This window comes from Charadrius vociferus, unplaced genomic scaffold (assembly GCF_000708025.1).
Source record: "Charadrius vociferus isolate BGI_N301 unplaced genomic scaffold, ASM70802v2 scaffold393, whole genome shotgun sequence".
Lineage (NCBI taxonomy): Eukaryota > Metazoa > Chordata > Aves > Charadriiformes > Charadriidae > Charadrius > Charadrius vociferus.
The window spans coordinates 1722001-1742865 of NW_009647760.1; the positions used below are offsets into that span (position 1 = coordinate 1722001).

The following is a 20865-nucleotide window of genomic DNA, read 5'->3' on the forward strand; positions in this document are numbered from 1 at the left end:
AAGTAACCTTAAAGATCATCTACTCCCAGCCCGCCTGCCCTGGGCAGGGACACCTCCCACCAGACCAGGTTGCTCAGAGCCCAGTCCAACCTGGCCTTGAACACCTCCAGGGATTGGCATCTCAAGTCCTTTGCAAACACAAATCTCAACTCTCCAGAAAGAGACAAACACATTGATGTGCAGCTCTGTGCAATTCCACCATTCAAGAGGAAGGTAATCTTCTTCTAAAAGTGAATATTCAAAACTAAGCACAAAGTTGATAATAACTTGCCACGTCTAGAAACGAGCACCAGGACGAGCCGCAGGCTCAGCCACTCCTTAGATTGCAACGCACAGCAAAGTACTTACTTTTTTTTCAATATACTTTCCCAAAGCAAGTGTCCTGACTTAACTACTACTAGACAAACATCAGACATGATTTAAATACTAAATATTTAATTATATCTCAACTTACACGGCCCTGATCATACTCTCCAATCTGCATTTTTCTCTTCCAGGCAGCCGTCTCCCTCCCCTTTCCAATAAGGGGATGAGGGAGGGAGGACCTCCAAGATACTCAGCACTATCCTCCTGCAAGGTGGTCCCCCCTGAAGGAAGCATGCCATGCCAAAGCACCACAATTTTATTTTAAGTGCATGAAGAAAGCACGCTAAAAGGGCAAAACGTTTCAGTTTGGTTTGTTGTTTGGGTTTTTTTGTGGTTTTTTTTTTTTTTTTTTTAAATGAGCTGGCAGAGACCTCTTCTTGTCTTGTGATTTTCTACTTACCCTTTATAAGCATGACATTAAGGAAACAATCCAACTGTCAAGAAATTATTTACATGACAACAAGTCCCACTGTTCCACTCCTGAAAGGTTTATACTTCAATTTTCCATGAGTGGAATTTGTCTTTAGTTTGATCCCTAACTCAGAAATGGAATAAATGTTGTGAATTCTGTCAGATTAACAGAATGTTAATAGCGATGTTAATATAACACAGTTTACCAAATTCCCTTCCTCACTTCCCTATATATCTATACATATCTATATCTATCTGTATGCACAGAGAGAGATACAAACCTGTCACATGTCATTACTCCAGCCCCAGTGTACGAGCCAGAGCAAACATTAGGGTTTAAAATATACATACCATGAACCATAAGGGTAAAAGTTTAAGGCCAGACAATTTCAACTGGGCCAGAATTTCACCATCTATTCAAAAAAAAATAAAAATCAACTTACTCATTCCAGTCACACTGATCTTCCCAGCATGTTGCCCATTTCATCTCAATTTGTAGACCATTTTATAGCCTCTTAAATAATTCCTCTGCGTCTTTAGAGCACCTCATCCTTCAAATATTCATGGTGGAGACTCAACTTTCCCCGGACGTCAGGAATGTCTCGCTCCAAAGCCAACACCGCAAGTTCGACCCACTGACAATTTGTGGAGTGACATTTCCCTGTTTGGTTATCATTTAGATTGTACATATTTAGGGACGCTAGTGCATTAACCCCATGGTGAGGGGGGTAAAATTAAAACATTGCCAAACCAGAAAAAAAAAAAAAAAATACAACTGCCATATTGAAAGTAAATACCGTAGTCCATTAAGACAGAAAAGGACCAAACTTTGGTTCTTCTAAACATCGATTATTCTGGAATAATTAATTAGCAGAGCTATAACAATACATAAAATTGCTAGCCTCTGACTCTTCTGATAATTTATGCAAGATTAAAGTATCGCTGTGGTTGCCTTTTCCATTGCCTAATTCAGCATTTTCTTTTTCCTTATGAAAGCAAGACTCCAGATTTAACTGCTCTAATGCCCTTTTACAGTGTTTGGTGTAGTAAAATCTAACAGCCGCTACAGCACGCTAGCAGGGAAATGATGGATCGCGGAAGCTCACAGAAGGGGAGCACTGTAAAATGCCCCAGTTAATGTTGAGATAGTAGAGTAAATCTTATTTTAAAAACACATACACGCATAAATATATAGAGAGCAGTCTCTCTGATGAACTTGTTTCACCCTATCAAATCCCCTTTTGATTGTTCTCGGGATAACGGGTACTTCCACAGCGAGCACCTTGCTTTCCTAATAACCAAGCAAACAACTGCCTTGCAAGGAAACCATTTCAAAGTCATCATTGCTAGATTAAGCTCACCAATCAACCCAATCACCATGACCCAGGCAAGAAAAAACACTGTTTCGGCGAGAGGTTGCTGTTTTGAAGAAGAGAGTTAATGTCTTTTTTTTTTTTTTTTCTTTTTTCTTTTTTCAGAAAGCAATATTTGAAACTGTTCTGTCTTGGCCCTTTGACCCAAGTGTGTCCTTCTCACCTCAAAAAGCTCAGGGTTGAGGCTACCAGGAGATGCACCAGAGCATCCTACGGTGCATGAAGCTCTACAGCCCCTCCAGTGAAGGCAGGCTGCCCCAAGACGGCTGGCACCACCTTGGACCTTTTTAACGCAGTTCCTCAGCTGGATTTTCCCTTACTTCTCCATAAAAAGTGGGTGCTTCACTCCTACAACCAGAAGCCATTCATTACACAGCAGCATTGTACCTTTCAATAAGCTGGAGACACTGGCCCAGGTTGCCCAGAGAAGCTGTGGCTGCCCCATCCCTGGAGGTGTTCAAGGTCAGGTTGGATGGGGCTTGGAGCAACCTAGGTTGGTGGAAGGTGGGAGCCCATGGGAGGAGGGTTGGACTGGATGATCTTTAAGGTCCCTTCCAACTCTAACCATTCCATGATTCTAAGCTCAGTCATTACTGACCTTTTTTTCCCAGGAGAGCTTTTTACCCAGGCTACAAATAGGGTGCCAATACACACCAGCTTGTTTGTTCTACTGCGGAGACCTCACATGTTTTGGGGGAAACAAAAGGAAAGGAAAAACCAAAGTTATACAGCACATCCCACCCACAGACACACGCTTGCCCGGGCACTCTGTCCCACCCAAGGACAAGATGTCCCAGGACATTCGCCGGTGCAGTGAGCAACAACACGCGCTTTGCCATCGCGACTGACGCAGGAGTTAATAGCCCACGTTAAGGCTCCAAGTATGCTCATGCCCTTTTCCATCAGAGATCCCCCGAGGGCAGGCTCAGGGGTTGATAACAGGTAGGATCAGTTTTGGGAACAGATCTGGACCCACAGTTCACCGGCCATGTCGGTACACCCACACAACCCCATTCCTTGATACTTTTCAAAACAACCCCGAGCACGGTCCAAAATAGTAGTGTGGTGAAAACCGCACACGTGTGGATTATACAGAGGCATAAGGGAGGATGAAACATTCCTCAAACTCAAATTTCCCGCGGGCAATAGCAAAATTCCCGTTGACAACAGAAGTAAATGCGTTTCCCCATTCCTTAGACTAAAGCAGAAACTTGAAACCGCCAAAGCTGCTGCAACAGCACAGTTTTGTAGGACTCAGGAGATGTTGTCAAGTCCACAAAGCACTTACCCCAGGTGCACTTACGCATCTGTTACATATTCTGAGGGGTATTACTCATTTATATCGCTTTGTAGAGCACACAAAGCGAACAGGCAAGTCCTCGAACGAAAAGCTTCTAACTCAGCTCAGCAGCAATAGAGAGGAATCGCCGTACAAAGCCTGTGAGTTGTTACTAGGAAAATCAAACGGGAAGTGTTTGCAAAAGAAAATTAGATAATAATAATAAGACTTGTAAATAGGGATTTGGAGAAGAACGGGAAACAGAAAGCAGAACAGAGAAACCCACCCAGGTTTTACAAGGAGTCGAGCATCTGCCGGGGCGGGATTTGGGGAGTCCTGACAGCGCTGCAGACGATCCTCCGATCATTCGCACAGGCATCAGTTCACAGCGCGGGAAACATCAGTAATTTCAACTGTGACCGTGCTGGGGATACCTTCAGTCAGTTTGCGCATTAGGGGAAAGCAAATAGCAAAAGAAGGGAACAAAAAAGGAAAAAGAGACTCATTGTTAAGCTTCAGGTTACTGACACACTCATTTTTATATATATATATTATTTTTTTTTTAAGTGCCTTAAATGCCCGCTTTTATTTTTCTTATTTTTACTTTGAGAGCCTAAGAAAAGACAACAGAAGGGATAAGAGGCAGCAGCACTGAAATTCGGCGCAATTCAGAGCAGCAGGTAGAGCCAGACAGGTTGAAAACAGTTTTAAAAGCTTCAGTACGCAAGCCGGAGCATCCAGACAGAGACAAACGCGTTCACACCAGCGCTCGCTAGGGACAAGGGAGGGACTAACCCAGCTCAGAATTACAGGCAAGGTTCGCAGCGTTCAACCGCTCTAAACAAAAAAAAATATCCCAAACAGCAGAGAAATCACACGCTATGCGTTCGTAAAGTCAGCGCAACAGCACCCAGCCTCTGTTCTTTAGTAGCGCAAGCTATAAACGTAGACTCTTTTTTATCAACTCTCTGCCCTTCCAGCAATGAATACCGGCTCCACCGTAAAAATAACAGCAAGGAGAGCCATCCAGCATTCAGCAAGCCCCGATGACCGAAATTACACTGTGCCACCCCGATCGAGGATGTGCTATTTGGAGTACCAGGTTACAGGCGCGCGCCAAGAAAAGGCACGACACAAGCCCCAGGAGGACAAGCGAGAAGCACATACCACTGCGCTAAGACCTACTGCTCTGTTTTCTTTTTTTTTTTTCTTTTCTTTTTTTTTTTTCTCCTATTTTTGTTCTGCACCCCACCATCCCCGAAAGGTTTGAATTCTTAGAAAAGCCCCCCGTGGACTTGAAAATATCAAGGGTCATAGCCAATGAAAGGATGTCACGCATCCCCAAAGCCAAATATTTTTCCTATTAGCATATAAATATACTATTCCCCAAAGAGCTGCTCGCTACTAACAGAATTTCACAATCAAATGGTAGCCGGCACTGCACATGGGTACGGGAGTGTCTCTGAAATAGGGGAGAGGGGTACTGAGAGGTGATTTTCGACAGTAAATTGAGCATGCAGTGGGAATTCTGCAGGAAAAGGAGAAAGAGTGGACACAGAAACTAAGAACAATTTAAAGCAACTCCACGTGAAGAGCAGAGAAGTTTTATATGCCGTTGCCTGCTGCTCCCCAGATCCTCATCACTTGGTCCACACCTTTACTCCTAGCAGAGGTCTGTCCGCAGGTCTCACACGCATGCAAGGAGCACATTGCACTCATAGAATGGGTTGGAAGGGACCTTAAAAACCACCTTAAAAACCATGGGCAGGGACATCTTCCACTAGACCAGGTTGCTCAAAGCCCCGTCCAAACCTGGTCTTGAACAGCTCCAGGGATGGGGCAGTCACAGCTCCTCTGGACAACCTGGGCCAGCACCTCACCACCCTCACAGGAAAGAATCTTCCTAATATCTCACCTAAATCTGCACACTATCGCCTGCAGATCACATCTCTGACGCATTTCAGCCTGGATGTTCACCCATAGTGCAGTCACTATTTTACCTGACACCAAACCCAACAGCTGGAACCAAGCGTTGGGGAGAAGGCTGTCCACGTGGTGACACCTCCTCCGTTAGCAAGGCTGATTTTCCTCGCTCGAAGCAGCCTGTTATTTTTAAAAGAGGGCTCTGAAAACAGAATCCCCGCTGCTGGCTGCCTGCAGCTCCTCTTGCAGCTTGGGACAAGTCACCTGTAAATGCCAAGTAAATCCAGAAACCCAAAACCGTTACTTACGAACACTGACGTAACTGGTGCCGGCAAAAAGCCAAGTATGTGAACTTTTCCCAATTACCGCGAAGGAGCGAGCAGCCCCTTCGCCAGCCACGCTCCACCCCTGGCTCCCAAGGACAAGCCAGCGAAAGCGAGAAGCGAGACCTGACAACGTCATGATTTATGGGCAAGGTCAAACCTACGTATGACAGCGTAATGACATTAGCCTCGCTGGCCTCGAGCGGCGAACATGCCAAGGGTTGGGATAAGCTAGGCAGGACCCGCTCAGAAAGACGAGACTAACGATGGAGAAGAGAAAAAGAGATGTGAGGAACTCCAAGGGGTCCCGAGCATGATACAAGGGCTTCCTTCGATGGCAAGGATCGCCACCTCCGACTCCTTCTAATAAGACGTAACAGAGAACGTCGCACCAGCTTCACTCAGACGTAACATGATCTGAGATGTCACCTCACAAACGGCGGGGACACCTCGTGCAATTCACTGAAAATGGAAAAAAAAAAAAAACCCAAAGCAAGGAATACACCTTTTTTAAAAAAGAAAAAAGGTAAGAAAAAAAAACAAACCACGGTGCCCCAACAGCAATCTTCCCATGAGAAATATTTACTTATCGGCCTTCACTAGAGAGTATAAAATCCATTGCTGAGATTTTCAAAGCTGCCAGAGGGATACAAACACCCAGTGTCAATAAAATTAACAGCAGCTGAGCATTCAGATGCCAGCCATAACTTACTCCCCGCCATTTACGCCCCGTTTACTTTCTGCACTCGCCTGGGCACGAGTAATGCAAACCAGCTCCTTCCACTTCTGCCGCCAGCCTTTTTCCGAGCCGTCCCAACAACCTCGTGCCACACAGCTCGCGTTATCGGGCAAGCAGAAAGAGAAATTAAGGTTTAGGGAATTTTTGTTTCGGAAGGTGAGCATCGCTGATTGAAATTAAAAGAGTTGTAGAAGCCTTTCTGCAGACGGCAGGGTGAAGCGGGTCTTAACGAATCCTTATGGAATTTCTCCCTGGAAAGAGGCAAATACAAACAGGATTTCCTTCTAATTCAGCAGGGTCAGAGAAGCCAGCTTCGATGCTGGTGGTGGCAAGAGAGGACAAGCAGGAAACTGGTAACACCGGTAACTCTGTCTTATCTCAATCTGGAGCATGAGAAAGGCAAAGAGAAGCAGGAAAGGAATATTTTAAAGGGGGAAAACACAAAAACTAGTGTCCCAGCTGCACATGTAGTGGACGCAACAAAGCATCGGCTCAAAATTTACTCTTGCTCTGGGCATGGATTTGCACGGCCACAGTGCGGTCGTTGCTACGGTTCCCCATCTATTTTCCCTTCTTTGCCAAGGCACATGGACAGTGGGGACGGCAATGTGGCCCCTCCTGTGCCACCTTACCAAACCACCATTAGTTTCAATTAGTTTCATTAGTTAACGCCTTCAAAGCACTCCCAACAGGCAAAGTGCTGAGGAGCAGGATTATTCCCACCCCGGCACGCGTCCACTCTGTTCTCTCCAAACCCAAAGAACAAATAAAATCAAAGGATGAACCTCCACGGCACAGCCGGAGAGACATCCCGCGCAGCGCAGCTTCTCGCATGGCAATCACGCTGACCTGCGGCAGCAAAAGCGTTCTCTCCCACCACCCACAATCCAAAAACTGCTACTTAAAAACTAGTTTAACACGCGGAGCAGGAGATGACTACAAGCGGGAAGATGTAAGCTAGGCTTTTAACTCGGGAGGTTCAGTCGGGACACCAGCGAAATAAGTTCATCCGAAACGGAAGGCGACACGACCGGTTTCCACGCTACGCGTTTTCGTAATGATCTTGCGCTAAGCCATCAAACCCGGCAACCACCAAATTATTTAAGAAACAAATATACGGAGCGATACCCTAAGGAAGGGTCCCCGGAGAAATCTGCTTCTCACTTTCTGCATCTTCTGCTTTCAGCCGGCTGTGACTGCGCCTAAGCAATCCCGGGCACACGGCTGAGGAGTCCTGCCTGGAAGGGGACATTACGGAGGGGAAAAAGACACCAAGGAGCCTCTTGCCGGCATCTTTGTAATATTCCGTAATCCCCCCGGGCGAGGCGGGCAGCCCACACTGCTGCTGAACAATGCAGTTTTGAATTCAATTAAAGTGATTATCTGTTGTGCCAAATAAATTGTGTACAGCATATATCCTGCAGCATTTTACACCTTCAGGCTCATTATTTTCTAACTGTTTCCTCCTGTTTATGCGCTTTCAAATTAAATTGCTGATAATATGCGCCAAAATAAAAAATGAGCGCACCTTGTCCGAAGAAAATTGATTCTCCTTTTTCCTGAACCGGGCGATTGCCAGGTTTTATATACTCTGTTCCTGGCGATCATTAGTAATTCAATTTTCTTTTTATTAGCCCCCTTATCTGCTGAGCAATATAGTGGCAGAGCTGACCTCTTTCGCACGGGTAAATGTTTAAAATCTTTTCCCTGATTAATTTTGCCAGTTAAGGAAAAGAGGAGAAATGGCCCGGCTCTTAGCCATCACAATGAATAAAGCTTAATGTTGATTGTGATGGAATTTCTAATGCCAAGGAAATTGATTGAACGCAGCAATTACACTGCAATAGTAACTCAAGGGAAATGGGATAGTTTTCTCCTGGCCATAGCCTTTTGGTTATTTAAAACAATCCAATTTGCAAGGATAATTATATATTAGTGTTTTATCTGCCACTTGAAATGAACATGGGAGTTTTGATACTGGCCCAGCATTAGCAGGTTATTGCTGCAAATTACTTGATATCTGCTTTCTTTCACATAAAGACGAAATTAGGCCATCAATAACCAGAAAAAGGTGGACCAGGGAGATGCGAGGGGCACGAGTGCCCTCTGCAGGGCTGCGGGGAAGGAAGGGCGGAACGAGAGACTCCCCAAAATCCCCAATTCTCCTGTTTGCTGGAGCATACCATGTAACTCCCACTCCCGTGCCGGACATGTGGTGAACAGGCACAGAGCAACTCCCCATCCATAGAGCTGACAGATCTTTGACATTCAAATAAATTAAAAAAAAAAAATTAAAATAAACTTAATTTTAAGCACTTCTACTTTTTCCTAGAGAAAAACCCAAGGGAATAAGAAACGACAGCACTGTCGTGCCAAATGCCCAAGCACGGCGAACACTTAACCAGCGCAACGGCGTTGCACAAGAGCTACGGCAGCCAAGGAGGGCAATGGCATTGATTTTTTGCAAGGGTGAGGAAAGGTTCACGACTGCAAGCACTCATTCACCTGTCTTTCATCAAAAACAAGAGTGGAGAAATGGCCTCATCCTGCAAGATGTCAAACAGGCAACCAGCTAGAGCTGGGAGTAAAAGGCTGTTGGTAAAGAGGGGGGGGGATTCCCGCATCCGCACTGCTGGCGGGGGACAGCAGGAGCGGGCACATCCCTCATCCCTCTGCCATCGCACCTGGATCGGTCAAACCTCACTTAGAAGTTGTTTTTTTTCTTTTAAAATTGGTGCTAAAAAGATGACACCCCTACACTTTCAGGAATAACCTCATCTCCAGTTTGGAGAAAGCGGACGAAGGCTGCCCAAGCTAATCGGACAGCACACGGCCAAAAAGCGCCGTGGGAAGCGGCGATGTCCCAGCGTACGCACCACAATTTGATTATATTGGCCATTTGCTGTAACAAATAAGCAACAGAAAGCCAATTCAGGATAGACATTTGCCATTTAGACAACATAATTACAACATACCCTTATTGGCAGGAAAGTTACTCGGCAAACGACAGAGCAGGAGCCCAGTATTTATTCTCCAAATCAAATCCTTTGGTTCAGATGCCAAAAAAAAAAAAATAAATAAAATAGACGGTTGGGGGAATTGCCATCCGTGGAAACTCCACCTACACACCTTAATTACCAGCTAACCTCCCCCTGCTTCTTGCACCCAAAAAGGGATGTCAGTAGGAGGGCAGAGCTCAGCAACCTGCCCAGCGCGACTCCCACGCCATTAACAGGGGAATTAAAAGTTCAGGCCGTAAGAGCACTTCCAATTGCAGTAAGTCATTTGAAAAAAGTAAATATATATATATATATTTTTTTTTTTTTTTAAGAAAAAAATCAGAAATCACATTGTTAACTTCAGCTTGCATTTAAACAGGCTGTATTGTTTCCACGCAACGCAGTGACACCAGTGGCCTCAAGACCGTATTCAGCCACCGGATGATCCTTGTCAGTCCTCCAACTTTTCCCTGGATAAGGAGAGAAGCAACTGCTGCCTTTTACCCCTCTTGTACCAGATCCGTGACTCAGATCCAAACTGTCTTGTCTTGAGATAAGCCAGACAGCCTGTACCTGCCACTTCTACGCGCAAATGAATACATGAAGCCTGACATGCAGACAGAAGTCTGAAATACGCAGGTGCCGAACGCAGCAGACCCCGTGCAGAAGTTGCGAAGGCAGTTCAAACGCGTGGAAAGCCAACGGCTTCATCAGGCTCATGACCGTGCCCAAAGTAGGGCTGTGTTACCTGAGCGGAGTCACAACTCCCAGCAAACCAATTCTCACCAACCTCTCCTTCTCTCCAAAAAGAGCTTAAGAACTTAAATAGGAAGAAACTGGGGGGGGAGGATGGGAAGAACTCTTTAATATTAATGGCACATTAACATTAAGTACTTAAGCGGTCAAGAAGTCTAACATCTAAAAGCTGTTTTATCAACGTTAATTTGACTCTGCTGAGCAACAGAACATTTTCTATTCCTCTTTGCTTCGGTCAAGCACTTGAGCTCCTCCTGCGCACGCATTCTGCCCCAGCACAAGCCCTGCGTTAAAATATCTGGACGAACAGACCACTAACTGGCTCAGAAATGCTTCGCCGCTCTACCGTCCCATCAGAGCAACTTCAATTTGGGACATACCCCAATTTCTAAGTGGTTAATAAATGTTCCACTTAATCAGACGAGTAGTTTCGAGTTAATTGATAACAGCTGCAGGTGTAACACTCATCACAAGAGCAGCCCAAATAATTGCAGGAGAACTGCTACCAGTCTGCCACTTTCCATTTGCTCTCTAGTACGATCACTGATCCTTAAATGGAAACACAGCGATTCCCACAGAGGTCAGCGCCTCTGAGTACAGACTACCCCGAGACGCCAATTTGAAACCAAGCCCTAACGCTGGCTGGGAGAGCTGCCCCACTGCACGAGATCAAACAGGTCCATTTGCGGCCGAAAAGGGAATTGGGAGAGTCAGGAGATGGACAGACCTTTGTGTTACCCACTTGGGAAAGGCAGGACCAATACCTCTGCCTTCAGTACGTACCGCAGAGCTCGTGCCACAGTATCCCAAAAGCCTGTTTAACAGGGCAAACAAGAACACAGCAAAGCTGTGTCACACCACCACCTGCCTCAGCGGGGAAGGAAGGGGCTGACCTAGCTTTTTGCACCCACGCTGCAGTACCTGAAGCAGGGCACGCTCCTCCCCAGCCGTCCTTCTGCCCTCAGCCCTGATGTTTGTGTCTGGCAGGGGATCTCGCAGCTCCCTGGGGATGCAGGTGTGCTGGGCACTCACTCACCAATGCGGGCATTGGCACCCATCAGATCCAGGCTCCAGTGCAAACGCATCCATTTGGTCAGATCACAAGCCCAGCACAAACCATCCAGCTTTCGCATTAGTTTGTTAGCTGGGTGTCATGCATATCCAGACCCAAGACGACAAACTAATCAGAGGTAAGCCCTTCAGCTGGCCCAGGACGGTCACCAGTCTGCTCCCAGCAAGAGAAGCAACACGTGTTGCTTCGGCATCAAGCCAGAGACTTAACATCAGCCTCACTGCTCCATTTGTGCTTGACTCTGCTCCCAGTAACGTCTCTGTACCCCACCAACTTCCCTTGTGAGGCAAGACTTGAAATTCCACCACCTGATTAATCCCCCCAACTTTGCAGAAACAGAGAGAAATAAAACCAACCTTCCCAAAACCTCTCAGACAACCCGAGAGCCAGGAATTCAACCCACAAGCCTTCACTTATTTCCAGCTCACTACAGGACTGCTGTAAAACCAGAAAACACCTAGTACATAATTATATATTTAGGGGCACCAACTGGGAGTGACACCTGAGCTGTGCCAAGCCCTATCAATGGCTCATCTCTCTCATCAGACTGTGGGATGCTGCCTTGAAAATGTCCCTGCCCCATCCAACATCTAACCACTTCTTTGTACGAGACCATACCTGTCTCACTGTGAAAACAAAAAAAAAAAACCAAACAAACAAACAAAAAAAAGAGTCCGGCACACGTAGGAACCATCCAGCAACAATTCAATAGCTGTAGAAACCCAGAGCATAAGAATAGTTCAACACATTAAACTGCAAATACGCTGCCTAGGATTGAACCCTCTCCAAGAAAAGCCTTAAGGTATAAGGGATTCAAACCTATAAACTCAATTCTAATCAAAGGAATCAAATCCAGAGGTTAATTACGGAGGTGAGCACGAAGGGTCAAGGTCTGCTGGACTTAGTTGCTCCATGCTACAGGCAAGGCTGTTGCTGAGGGGAAGGTAAAAGCAAGAATGTGCGGGGCAGACAAGTTGCTAGTCCTCAGCCTTAACCAGAGGCCCGGCAAGCCGCATCCATCCATGCATTTTGCAATTCCAAAGCCGTCAAGACTCTTGCTGAATTTCTCTGCTACCTGGAGAAACAAAGCAGCCACACGCTGCTTGGCAGCTGCCTCACAGAGCTGTCGATGGCATAGGAAGGAGCAAATCGAGTCTTCTGGGATCCCCCGAGATGATGGTACAACAGAGGTTAAATTACCAGCAACCATCTACCTTGACGGTATCAGCATTTAACGCTCCATGTCCCAGCAGTGAGGTGAGAGCCTGCAAGTGTGGTAGAGAATAGATGACAAGAACTGTCGAACTTACACAGTTGCGTCGCAGCTTTGAGAACCTCTCCCAGGAAGACAGGACACAGCCAAGTTCTCACAGTCACCACGTCAGGAGCAAAAGTACCCAGGGAGAGATCTCAACTGTGTGAAGTCCTCTTAGCAGAAAGATGTATTTAATTCAGCTCTGCAGAGAGGGTGCCCAAAGGAGCAGAAACCACAGCAGAAACAACCTTGTACCCTCCCTCCCTGAGGAGGAGAAAGGCAGCCTAAAAAGTCCTTCCAGGGCTTCAAGTGAATGGATCCCAGTGCCACTTGCCAGTCCATTTTCCAGTCCAAATGATGGCTGATCTATCAGCGTATAATTCCTCTCTGCTGCAGAAGGCAAGAAAAACATTTAGAAGCTGTTTCGTAATTATGGTGGGGAAGCATTTTTCATTCACTGTCCAAGGCATCAGTGTCTGTGCTCCCACTATCCCAGCGAGACACAGGGAAAAGAAGGATTTGTGGCATTTATGAAGTGAGAAAAAGCAGCCTTGCATGTGCACACACACATATACACACAGGAAAAGGCAGGCAAGACATTTCCTTTTGCTTTTAGTCATTTTAAGACCCAAATCAAGATATATTTTTACAGCAGGTACTGCCGTTTGCAAAGAAAAAGAGCCACAAGGCACGGTCACCAAGTTTTATTAAAGCAGATACTCCTTTCCACATCTCCGAACTAAGACTGTGAAGCACACAGACCCAAGCTGGAAAATAATGTAAGTCACTTCAACACAGAAAACTCACAACCCTTATAAATTAGGGTTTTGTCTGCACTAGGCTTGGCTAGCATCTCTCAGGAACAGTTTGATAATTTGATCCACTTTGGACAGGGGAATGAACTACACACTTCCCCAAAGTAACTTTCAGACCTATTCCCTCCCCCCCCCTACTTTATCTACACTTTTTTATTTGCCAACTTCTACTTTGATCAAAGCCAAGATCACAACCATGTTTCTGCTTTACCTACATATTTCCAGCCCTATGCAGTTTAAGATCAAAAATCTTTTCAGTATGGCAACATTACCTTCAATCAAGGAACCAGGATTCAGAATACGCTCCCAAAAGACACGAGCTTCTGGCAGCTGCCAGTCAGGCTCCCAGGGGGGCAGAAGAATGCGATCCATTTTGTATATTCTTAACCTAGGTGAAGTTTCACTTTGGTTGGGTACACGTTTTTACTGACAGCTTCTACAAAGAAGAGATGTTTGCCAAGTCAAGCGAGCTTCGATGGGTGCCAGGAGCCTTCCCAAGGCAGCAGCTTCAATGCTGTCACCTCTGCGACGACGCACAGAGCTGAGCAAAGTACAGCAAGGCCTCTGCTCTGCCGAAACCTGGGTATAAACACAGGGCTAAACAGAGAGCAAGAATCTGTTTTAACCTTGGTTGTTATAGCAGTAAGTGTAAGGATAAGGAAGAGCCTCCCTGCATACCATTCCTTGGCATAAATTAGAAACAATCAGGTCTTATCTCTCTGGGAGCGAACAGTTTCTGGACAATATGCCATGAATTTCAGAGAGTTCGGTTGGATATAGAACAGGTTTAGCTGCAAAGTAAAATTACTGAATAGAAAACCGGTTCTGTTTTACCTCAAACCTCAAGTCTGTTCCCAGATCACCCAAACAGCTTCCATGCCTGTAACCAGCAGCGTCTCAATTTCCTCATCTGTAAAGTGCTGTTGCAACCCCAAATTGCCCTGCATCTCCAGAGCCTACAGCAGAGCTGCTCCGATCAGGCTCTCAGCAAGCACAGTAAGTTCTTCAGAAAGGAGCTTTACAGCATAAAGATTTATTCAACGCTGGACATGCTCCAGTGTAGAAAGGTCCCCAACAAGCGGTTTGTGAGGTGTGAGTCCTAAATTCACCTCAGAACAAGCAGTGGACATTTCTTGGGAGGCTGAAGGGCTGCATTCCCCATCCCACACATCACCATCACCCAAGGAAGAAAAGCCTTGACTGCCTCAATGTCACCATCACAGCTGGATCGGGCCAGCTGCTGTATCCGCCACCTCTGGTTTCAGAGATCACAGAAGAGCAATCAAATTCGACCAAGACCTCCAACCGTACATGTTGCTTTCACGCACTGCATGAGAACATCCAACACAGTGCCTGGAGGTGAAGCCTTCATGACTTTCCAGACACCAAAGGGTTTGGTGACATCCTTAAACGGAGCAAGACTCAGACTCCAAGATCAGGCAACTGCTCGAATGCTGGACTACCAACACAACTGCACAAAGGCTCATCTTATCCTCCCTGCCCCTTCCATGAGTCACTGCCCACCTCCTGAAGCACCAGATCCTCCCAGCCTCCCCCACCACCCCTCCCAACCCCTCCTCAAACACACACATTAAAAGAAAAAAAAACCTTTTTCCTTCTCCTCCCACAAAAAGCTTTTCCCTTTCCTGAACCGCAAGCCTCCATTCCTGTCTTTTCATCCGTCAAAACACAACATCTCAACGCACAGCTATTTGTCTGAACACAAAATAACTATAATCACACGTGTAAACTCGGTAGTTGAAGTGCAGAGCAGGAAACCACAGAAGCGTCTTCCTGAAAACAGGCTCAACAGCTGTACTTCGGGAGACAGATCGCAGACACGTTGTGGCCCGAATAGCCCTCCCCACTCAAGCATTGCTTACCGCAGTGTCACTGGCCACCTCATCGTACATGAGCAAGCACAGAGCAGGAACACAAGCAAAACTTGCTTCATATACGTTTGAAGAAACTGAATCTCAGGAGGTTGAAGCCACTTGTGCATGATAATGTCGCCACTGAATAGCAGAACCAGACTTGGGAGCCAGAAACATCACAAAAATGTTTCACACATGCAGCTCTCCAAGCCCAAAGCAGCTGATTTCTGCTCTGACTGTTGCCAACCCAAGGGAGCAGAACACAGGCACAAATTACCCGTTCACAAACACGATGGACCCAGTACTCCTCTAATTACTGCTATTTTAAGCAAACTACATATAAAACCTAGACGCCCACAGACACAGCCCTGCAATACAGGTGCATTAGGTCTGTAGTTGCTAGAGGAGTATCTCACTACACGCACAAGCTTTTGCCCGGTGCAAAAAGGGGAGATTAGTCTTACAGATGTGTTACTGCCTCAGCCATCCTCTTCCTTCCTTGAGGACTTCCCTATTTCAGGCCTGTAAGTCCAGCAAAACTACATTAAAAGCAAGAAGCAGCTTTAAAATGGCCTTGTCTGGAGGTGTCAAAGCACAAGACAGCTCTGGGGTAAGGCAGAAGTCTTACTCCAGCCAAACGTCTACTCTGCAATGTTTGCTCCAGGACTAACAACATCAGATTCAGCTCCTGGAGGACCTGGTAACCCATTTCCAAATCCAAGAGTCTCCATTGGAACTGCTTCACCAGCACGCGGTCAGCAAGCAGTCACCCCTTGGGACAGTTGTTCCTACCTTCTTTGGTGGAGACCTGCACTCTGGTGGCCGGCAGCCTGCAGAGCCTGTGCTTGGTGATCTGCACCAGGCCCTTGGGCGAGGAGCGTTTCGGTGTCGCAGAAGGTTTCCCTCGCAAGGAGTTCTTCTTCCTGAGATGGAAGTGGCTTTTCAGAAGCGTGGTGGGAGAGGAGCTGTTCTTCTTATCTGTCGGGGAACTGCAAAGACACACCACCACACAGTTAAAAAATGGTAGAGGGGTGACCAAAATACACTTGGTTCCCTTGTCCGGAGCTCAGAAGAGAAGCTGGGTCACCAAGCTCCACGCTGCTCCCCTACCCAAGGGTGATAAGAAGCACTGAAGAGAAAATTGCAAGTGAATAGGCAAGCGTGATGAATTTCTGGCAAAGGACAGATGGAGAACGAGGTGTCTGACAGCCTAACTCAACTCATTCCCTTCTGCTTTTTGCTCAACAGTTGCAGGGAAGAGGATGCTGTCCTTAAGCAAGATGGGGGGGTGGGGTAGAGGGTCTCATCTCCCCAACTGCCAAAAATCCCCAAAACAATCCCAGCTTCTCCAAGCACCTTACTCCAGCACAACCCACCCACAGACACATCCCCCAGCAAACCAGGAGGACAAGGCAAGGACAGAAGCCTGTGGTGAAGCGATGATCAGAGGATCTGGGAAACAGAAGGAGGAAACAAGGCATCAGATCCTCAATCAGGACTGTGTTACCAGCTCATTGCCACACTTGGAACAGTTATTTAGGCCACAGTCCTCCTTTTTCAAAAGCTCAGGCTTGGAGTTACCATGTCAAAAAAGGAGCCAAACCACATGTCCACTACGCTGAGGTTATTTCCGAGTTCAGTGGTAGAGTAGAGGTCAAACAGCTGTGCCACCAACCCTCACCCCATCCCGCTTGTCCCCTCCCTGCAGCACAGGCTGGGCTTGCATCCAGCCCTGCTGAAAAAAGCAGCACAAAACAGATTTCCCACCGGGAGCACAACGTAATGAAGCCCTCGCCGCACTTCCACGACACACCAGCTTTCAGAGAAAGTTCGGTCCCAATCTCTTATCTGTTTCCCCTCGACTCCCAGCCTGGTGCAAACCCCTTTGGCAGATAACTCAGCCCACGCACCTTTTCCTTCCACCAAACTTCCTTTATAACATTTCCCATTGTACTCTGTCCCTGTCAGACACGGGCAGGGGGGAGAACTTGCTCCACGAGAGCCCAGGAGTATCTGCTGGTCTGGCATGGCATGTTCTCCCAAGGTAAGCTACAACAGCCACAGATCTGTCACCCACTTGACAAGGAGAAAGAAGAGTGAGAGACTTCAAGGAGGACGCTTTGCGTTACTGGTGGATAGCAGTAATCTTCCCCAAGGAGAGAAGTACCAGCAAAGCATCACGGGCGATGTTTCTTCCCAGCACACAGAGCTCGCCTCCCGTCCCTGCTTCATCCCAGGGTCTGCACAATGCTTTACAGGGACAGACCATACACGACACAGTGATTCAAGCTACTTCTCCTCCTTTCCCCAGCCCCCAACACAACAAGGTTATGGGAATTTGAAAATGAAATCAAGACAGCTATTTCCTGCCCTTTGAATATTAGTCTGTTATTCAGGTCAGGGAGGAGTCTCCTAAGTGCTGTGGCGAAGTCTTCGGAGAAGAAGGATGGGAAATGAGAAGAAAACCCAGCTCTGTTCGAAAGGTTAAAGTCAGAGTTACACAGACTGCTAAAACAATTAAAACCTGAGGCCTTCTAACCCTGGAAAGCAGGATGCCTCCAGACAGAACAAAGTCACGGCACTTGGAAAGAGAAAGGCAGTATACAACAGTATACAACAACCCTCGCTAGAATTTCACTTATAGCCACCACTTACAATGAAGCCAACAGCCACAAAATACAACCAGTGCAACGACACCGCTCTGAAGACAACCAGCAACTTACCCCAAGCTTCCTTTTCTCTTGATGATTTTTGTCCGACTCTTCACTTTATAGCTAGACAGCGCAGCGGCATCATTGAAGGAGGACCTCGCCCCGCTGAGACTGACAGATGCAGCGCTTGGAGGTGGCAGGGCAGTGCCAGCTTGAGGGAGGTTGGGGGCTGGAGGCTTTTTCTGATCCTCAGACCGCCACCTGAACGCTGACTTGGAGGTGGAAGGTGAGGTCTGCAGGCTAGAGGCTTTCCACTTATACTTACTGGGAGAAACACCCAGTTTGGACTGCAGTCCCGATTTCTTCAGTTTTGCTCCCAAGTCTGCTTTTGGCGATAGTTTAGCACCTCTGTCTGCTCCACCAGCAACCTTCTTAGCACTTTCAGAAGCTCTAGGGCTGACCCATCTCTTCACAGTACGAGAGCATTTACCAGGGTTTGCGACCCACGTATAATTAGTTTTCCTGAACTTTGAAGCTTTGCTGGAGACCGATGTTGAGGCAACTCTTTGAAGACCAGGAGCTTTGGGGACTACGGAAAACCTGTTCTTCATTGGAGACATCCCAACCACCAAAGTCGTAGCCTGAGCAGGTCTAGCACATGTCTCACTATTTCCAAGGAGCTTTGGCTCTCTGAAAGCATCCCTGACTTGCTCACAGCTGGACTGCCCTGGAGCCAGTGGTTCTGCCTTCCTCCGTACCAAGTGCTGAGCCGGCTCGTGATCTGGCAACATCGAAGGCTGCTGCGGCTCTGATTTCAGTGTCACGGCGTTTTCACTGGAGCTTCCGCAAGAGACGGGGGAGCTCCCAGACACATCACCGGCTAGATGCACCATTCTAGGCTTATCCGACACGCTCACGTAGGCTGAACTCACGAACCGATGAGATGAACTAAATGAAACTGAGAGAGAGGGTCTTCTCTCTTCATTTCCGCTCGTGTAGAGAGATTTCTGCACATTTTTACCATCACCTGCAGCAGCAACCATCGTTTTCAGCCCAGAAAACTCACAGTAAGAATCCACGTCAGTGAAACCTTCCATATCTACGAAAGAACCGCCCCTCTGTGGCAGCTGGATCCCCACAACTATATTACCATCTGTGGTTAAGTCCACGTGTCTCTCTGGGGATGATTCCGGTGGCTCAGGTGTCTGGCTGTCCCCATGGCTTCCAAAAGCCCGAGACGTGCTGGCCCTTCCACCACTTCCAATGTCACACGCCGATCCCGGTGGCCGGTTGACAAGGGAGTATTTTTTCCGCCAGGAGTGGCCCTGGCGCGGCTGAAAATCCCTGGGAGCCTGTTGGGAGTACCTGGCCGAAAATGCTCCCCTTCTTCTGCTGAAGGCAGGCTGGTGGGGGTTGTTCCACCTTGGTGGTGCGGATGGCAGTGGCCGCGGTGCATCTCCATGTGTGTTTTTATGGTCGTTAATGAGACCTAAGGGGAAGAAGACAGTGTCTGTGTTAATCACCAGTCCCATGGGAGTTTGACAGCATCACAGCACTGGTTTTTCGCACACTGCAATGAGGACAAACGCTCCGCGCAGGCTCACACAGGCCACATTTCAGATAACCGGTGCTGGAAGGAAAAACTTAAAACAAGTATCTCCCTCAATCCTCACGAAAGTCAGTAACAAAAGTGATTTCACAGGACAGCTCAACACAGGCTTGAACCACAGACTTACCCTTAACACACTGCACTAGTGCTGTCAGCTACCTTTTGCCCTTTTACCCTCTTTTTTATGTGCCAAAATGGGTGCTTGAATTATTGGGTTTGGCTTAGTTTTTAAAAAAATGCTCATTTTATTTCCAGATACCTTCTCAGAGCAATCTCTGAGGGTCTGCTCATGCACATAGCCCAGCACAGCCACCACCAGCCCCAAACACAAAGCATAGAATCATAATCATTTAGGTTGGAAAAGACCTTTAAGATCATCACGTCCAACCATCAACCTGGCACTGCCAAGTCCACCACTAAACCATGCTCGTCAGCACCACGTGTATTCATCTTATCAATACCTCCAGGGACAGTGACTCCACCGCTTCCCTGGGCAACCTGTTCCAATGCTCGACAATCCTTTCAGTGAATAAGTTTTTCCTAATATCCAATCTAAACCTCCCCTGGTGCAACTTGAGGCCATTTCCTCTTGTCCTATCGCTTGTTACTTAGGAGAAGAGACTGACCCCTGCCTCACTACAACCTCCCTTCAGGTAGTTATAGAGAGCAATAAGGTCTCCCCTCAGCCTCCTTTTCTCCAGGCTGAACAACCCCAATTCCTTCAGCTGCTGTAGGTTATCTAGACCCTTCACCAGCTTCGTAGCTCTTCTTCAAAGCAGAAACGAGGAGGCTCTGAGGTAGCCCCAGCTTCACTGTTGAGTAACTGCACGTCCCTCTGCCAAGCCACCACAGCTCCCCAGCGCTACAAAGTCATTTGGATAACAGATACATGTCAATTAGGGAGGGTCGGCGCTCGTTAAGCATCAGTGTTTCGAAAACCCTTTCAATGAAAGGGATTATCAAAGGATTTTTGAGCCTTATATTTTAGGCACGTGCCAGCATAGAAGAGTTTTTGCTACAGGAGGGGTCACAGAGCAGCATCAGCAGATCCCTCCTGGAAGGGGCAAGGATGAAGTTTTCCTCCCTGACACCACACTCCCCCCATGTAGGAGCTCCTGGACAGGACATCCCCCGCAAGGCCCTGAGCAGAGTCTGTGGCCTTACTAATGAGGAAAAATTACCTTGGGGTCTACAATTAGAACGAGTTAGTGCTAAGAATAAGCAGTGATGCCCACCAGAGCTAGGCAAAGGCACACAAATATATTCCCCCTCCTCTTCCGCCACACTAAGGAGCCAATGGACAGGGGGTGAGGGGCACATCCAACCCCCGTGCCACCAGCCCCGGGGGCTGCGGGGCAGGCGACACCCCCTTTCCCCTAGCCAGGAGGGTCATAGGCCCAGCAGGGGCCAGCAGCGTGGG

General features: G+C 47.4%; 1 protein-coding gene across 1 annotated transcript in view; it reads right to left on the reverse strand.

The window, feature by feature from the left end:
- The window catches only part of ZC3H3 (zinc finger CCCH-type containing 3), a 194839-nt gene extending 175471 nt beyond the window's left edge, over positions 1 to 19368 (reverse strand). Inside the window, exons 1-3 of the mRNA XM_009882266.1 lie at positions 18773 to 19368; positions 17909 to 18730; positions 15978 to 16174 (exon numbers count right to left, since the gene is read on the reverse strand). Coding sequence (XP_009880568.1) covers positions 15978 to 16174; positions 17909 to 18730; positions 18773 to 19368 — 1615 coding nt within the window. The remainder of the gene's footprint in view (positions 1 to 15977; positions 16175 to 17908; positions 18731 to 18772) is intronic.
- Between the last annotated feature and the right edge of the window lie 1497 nt (positions 19369 to 20865).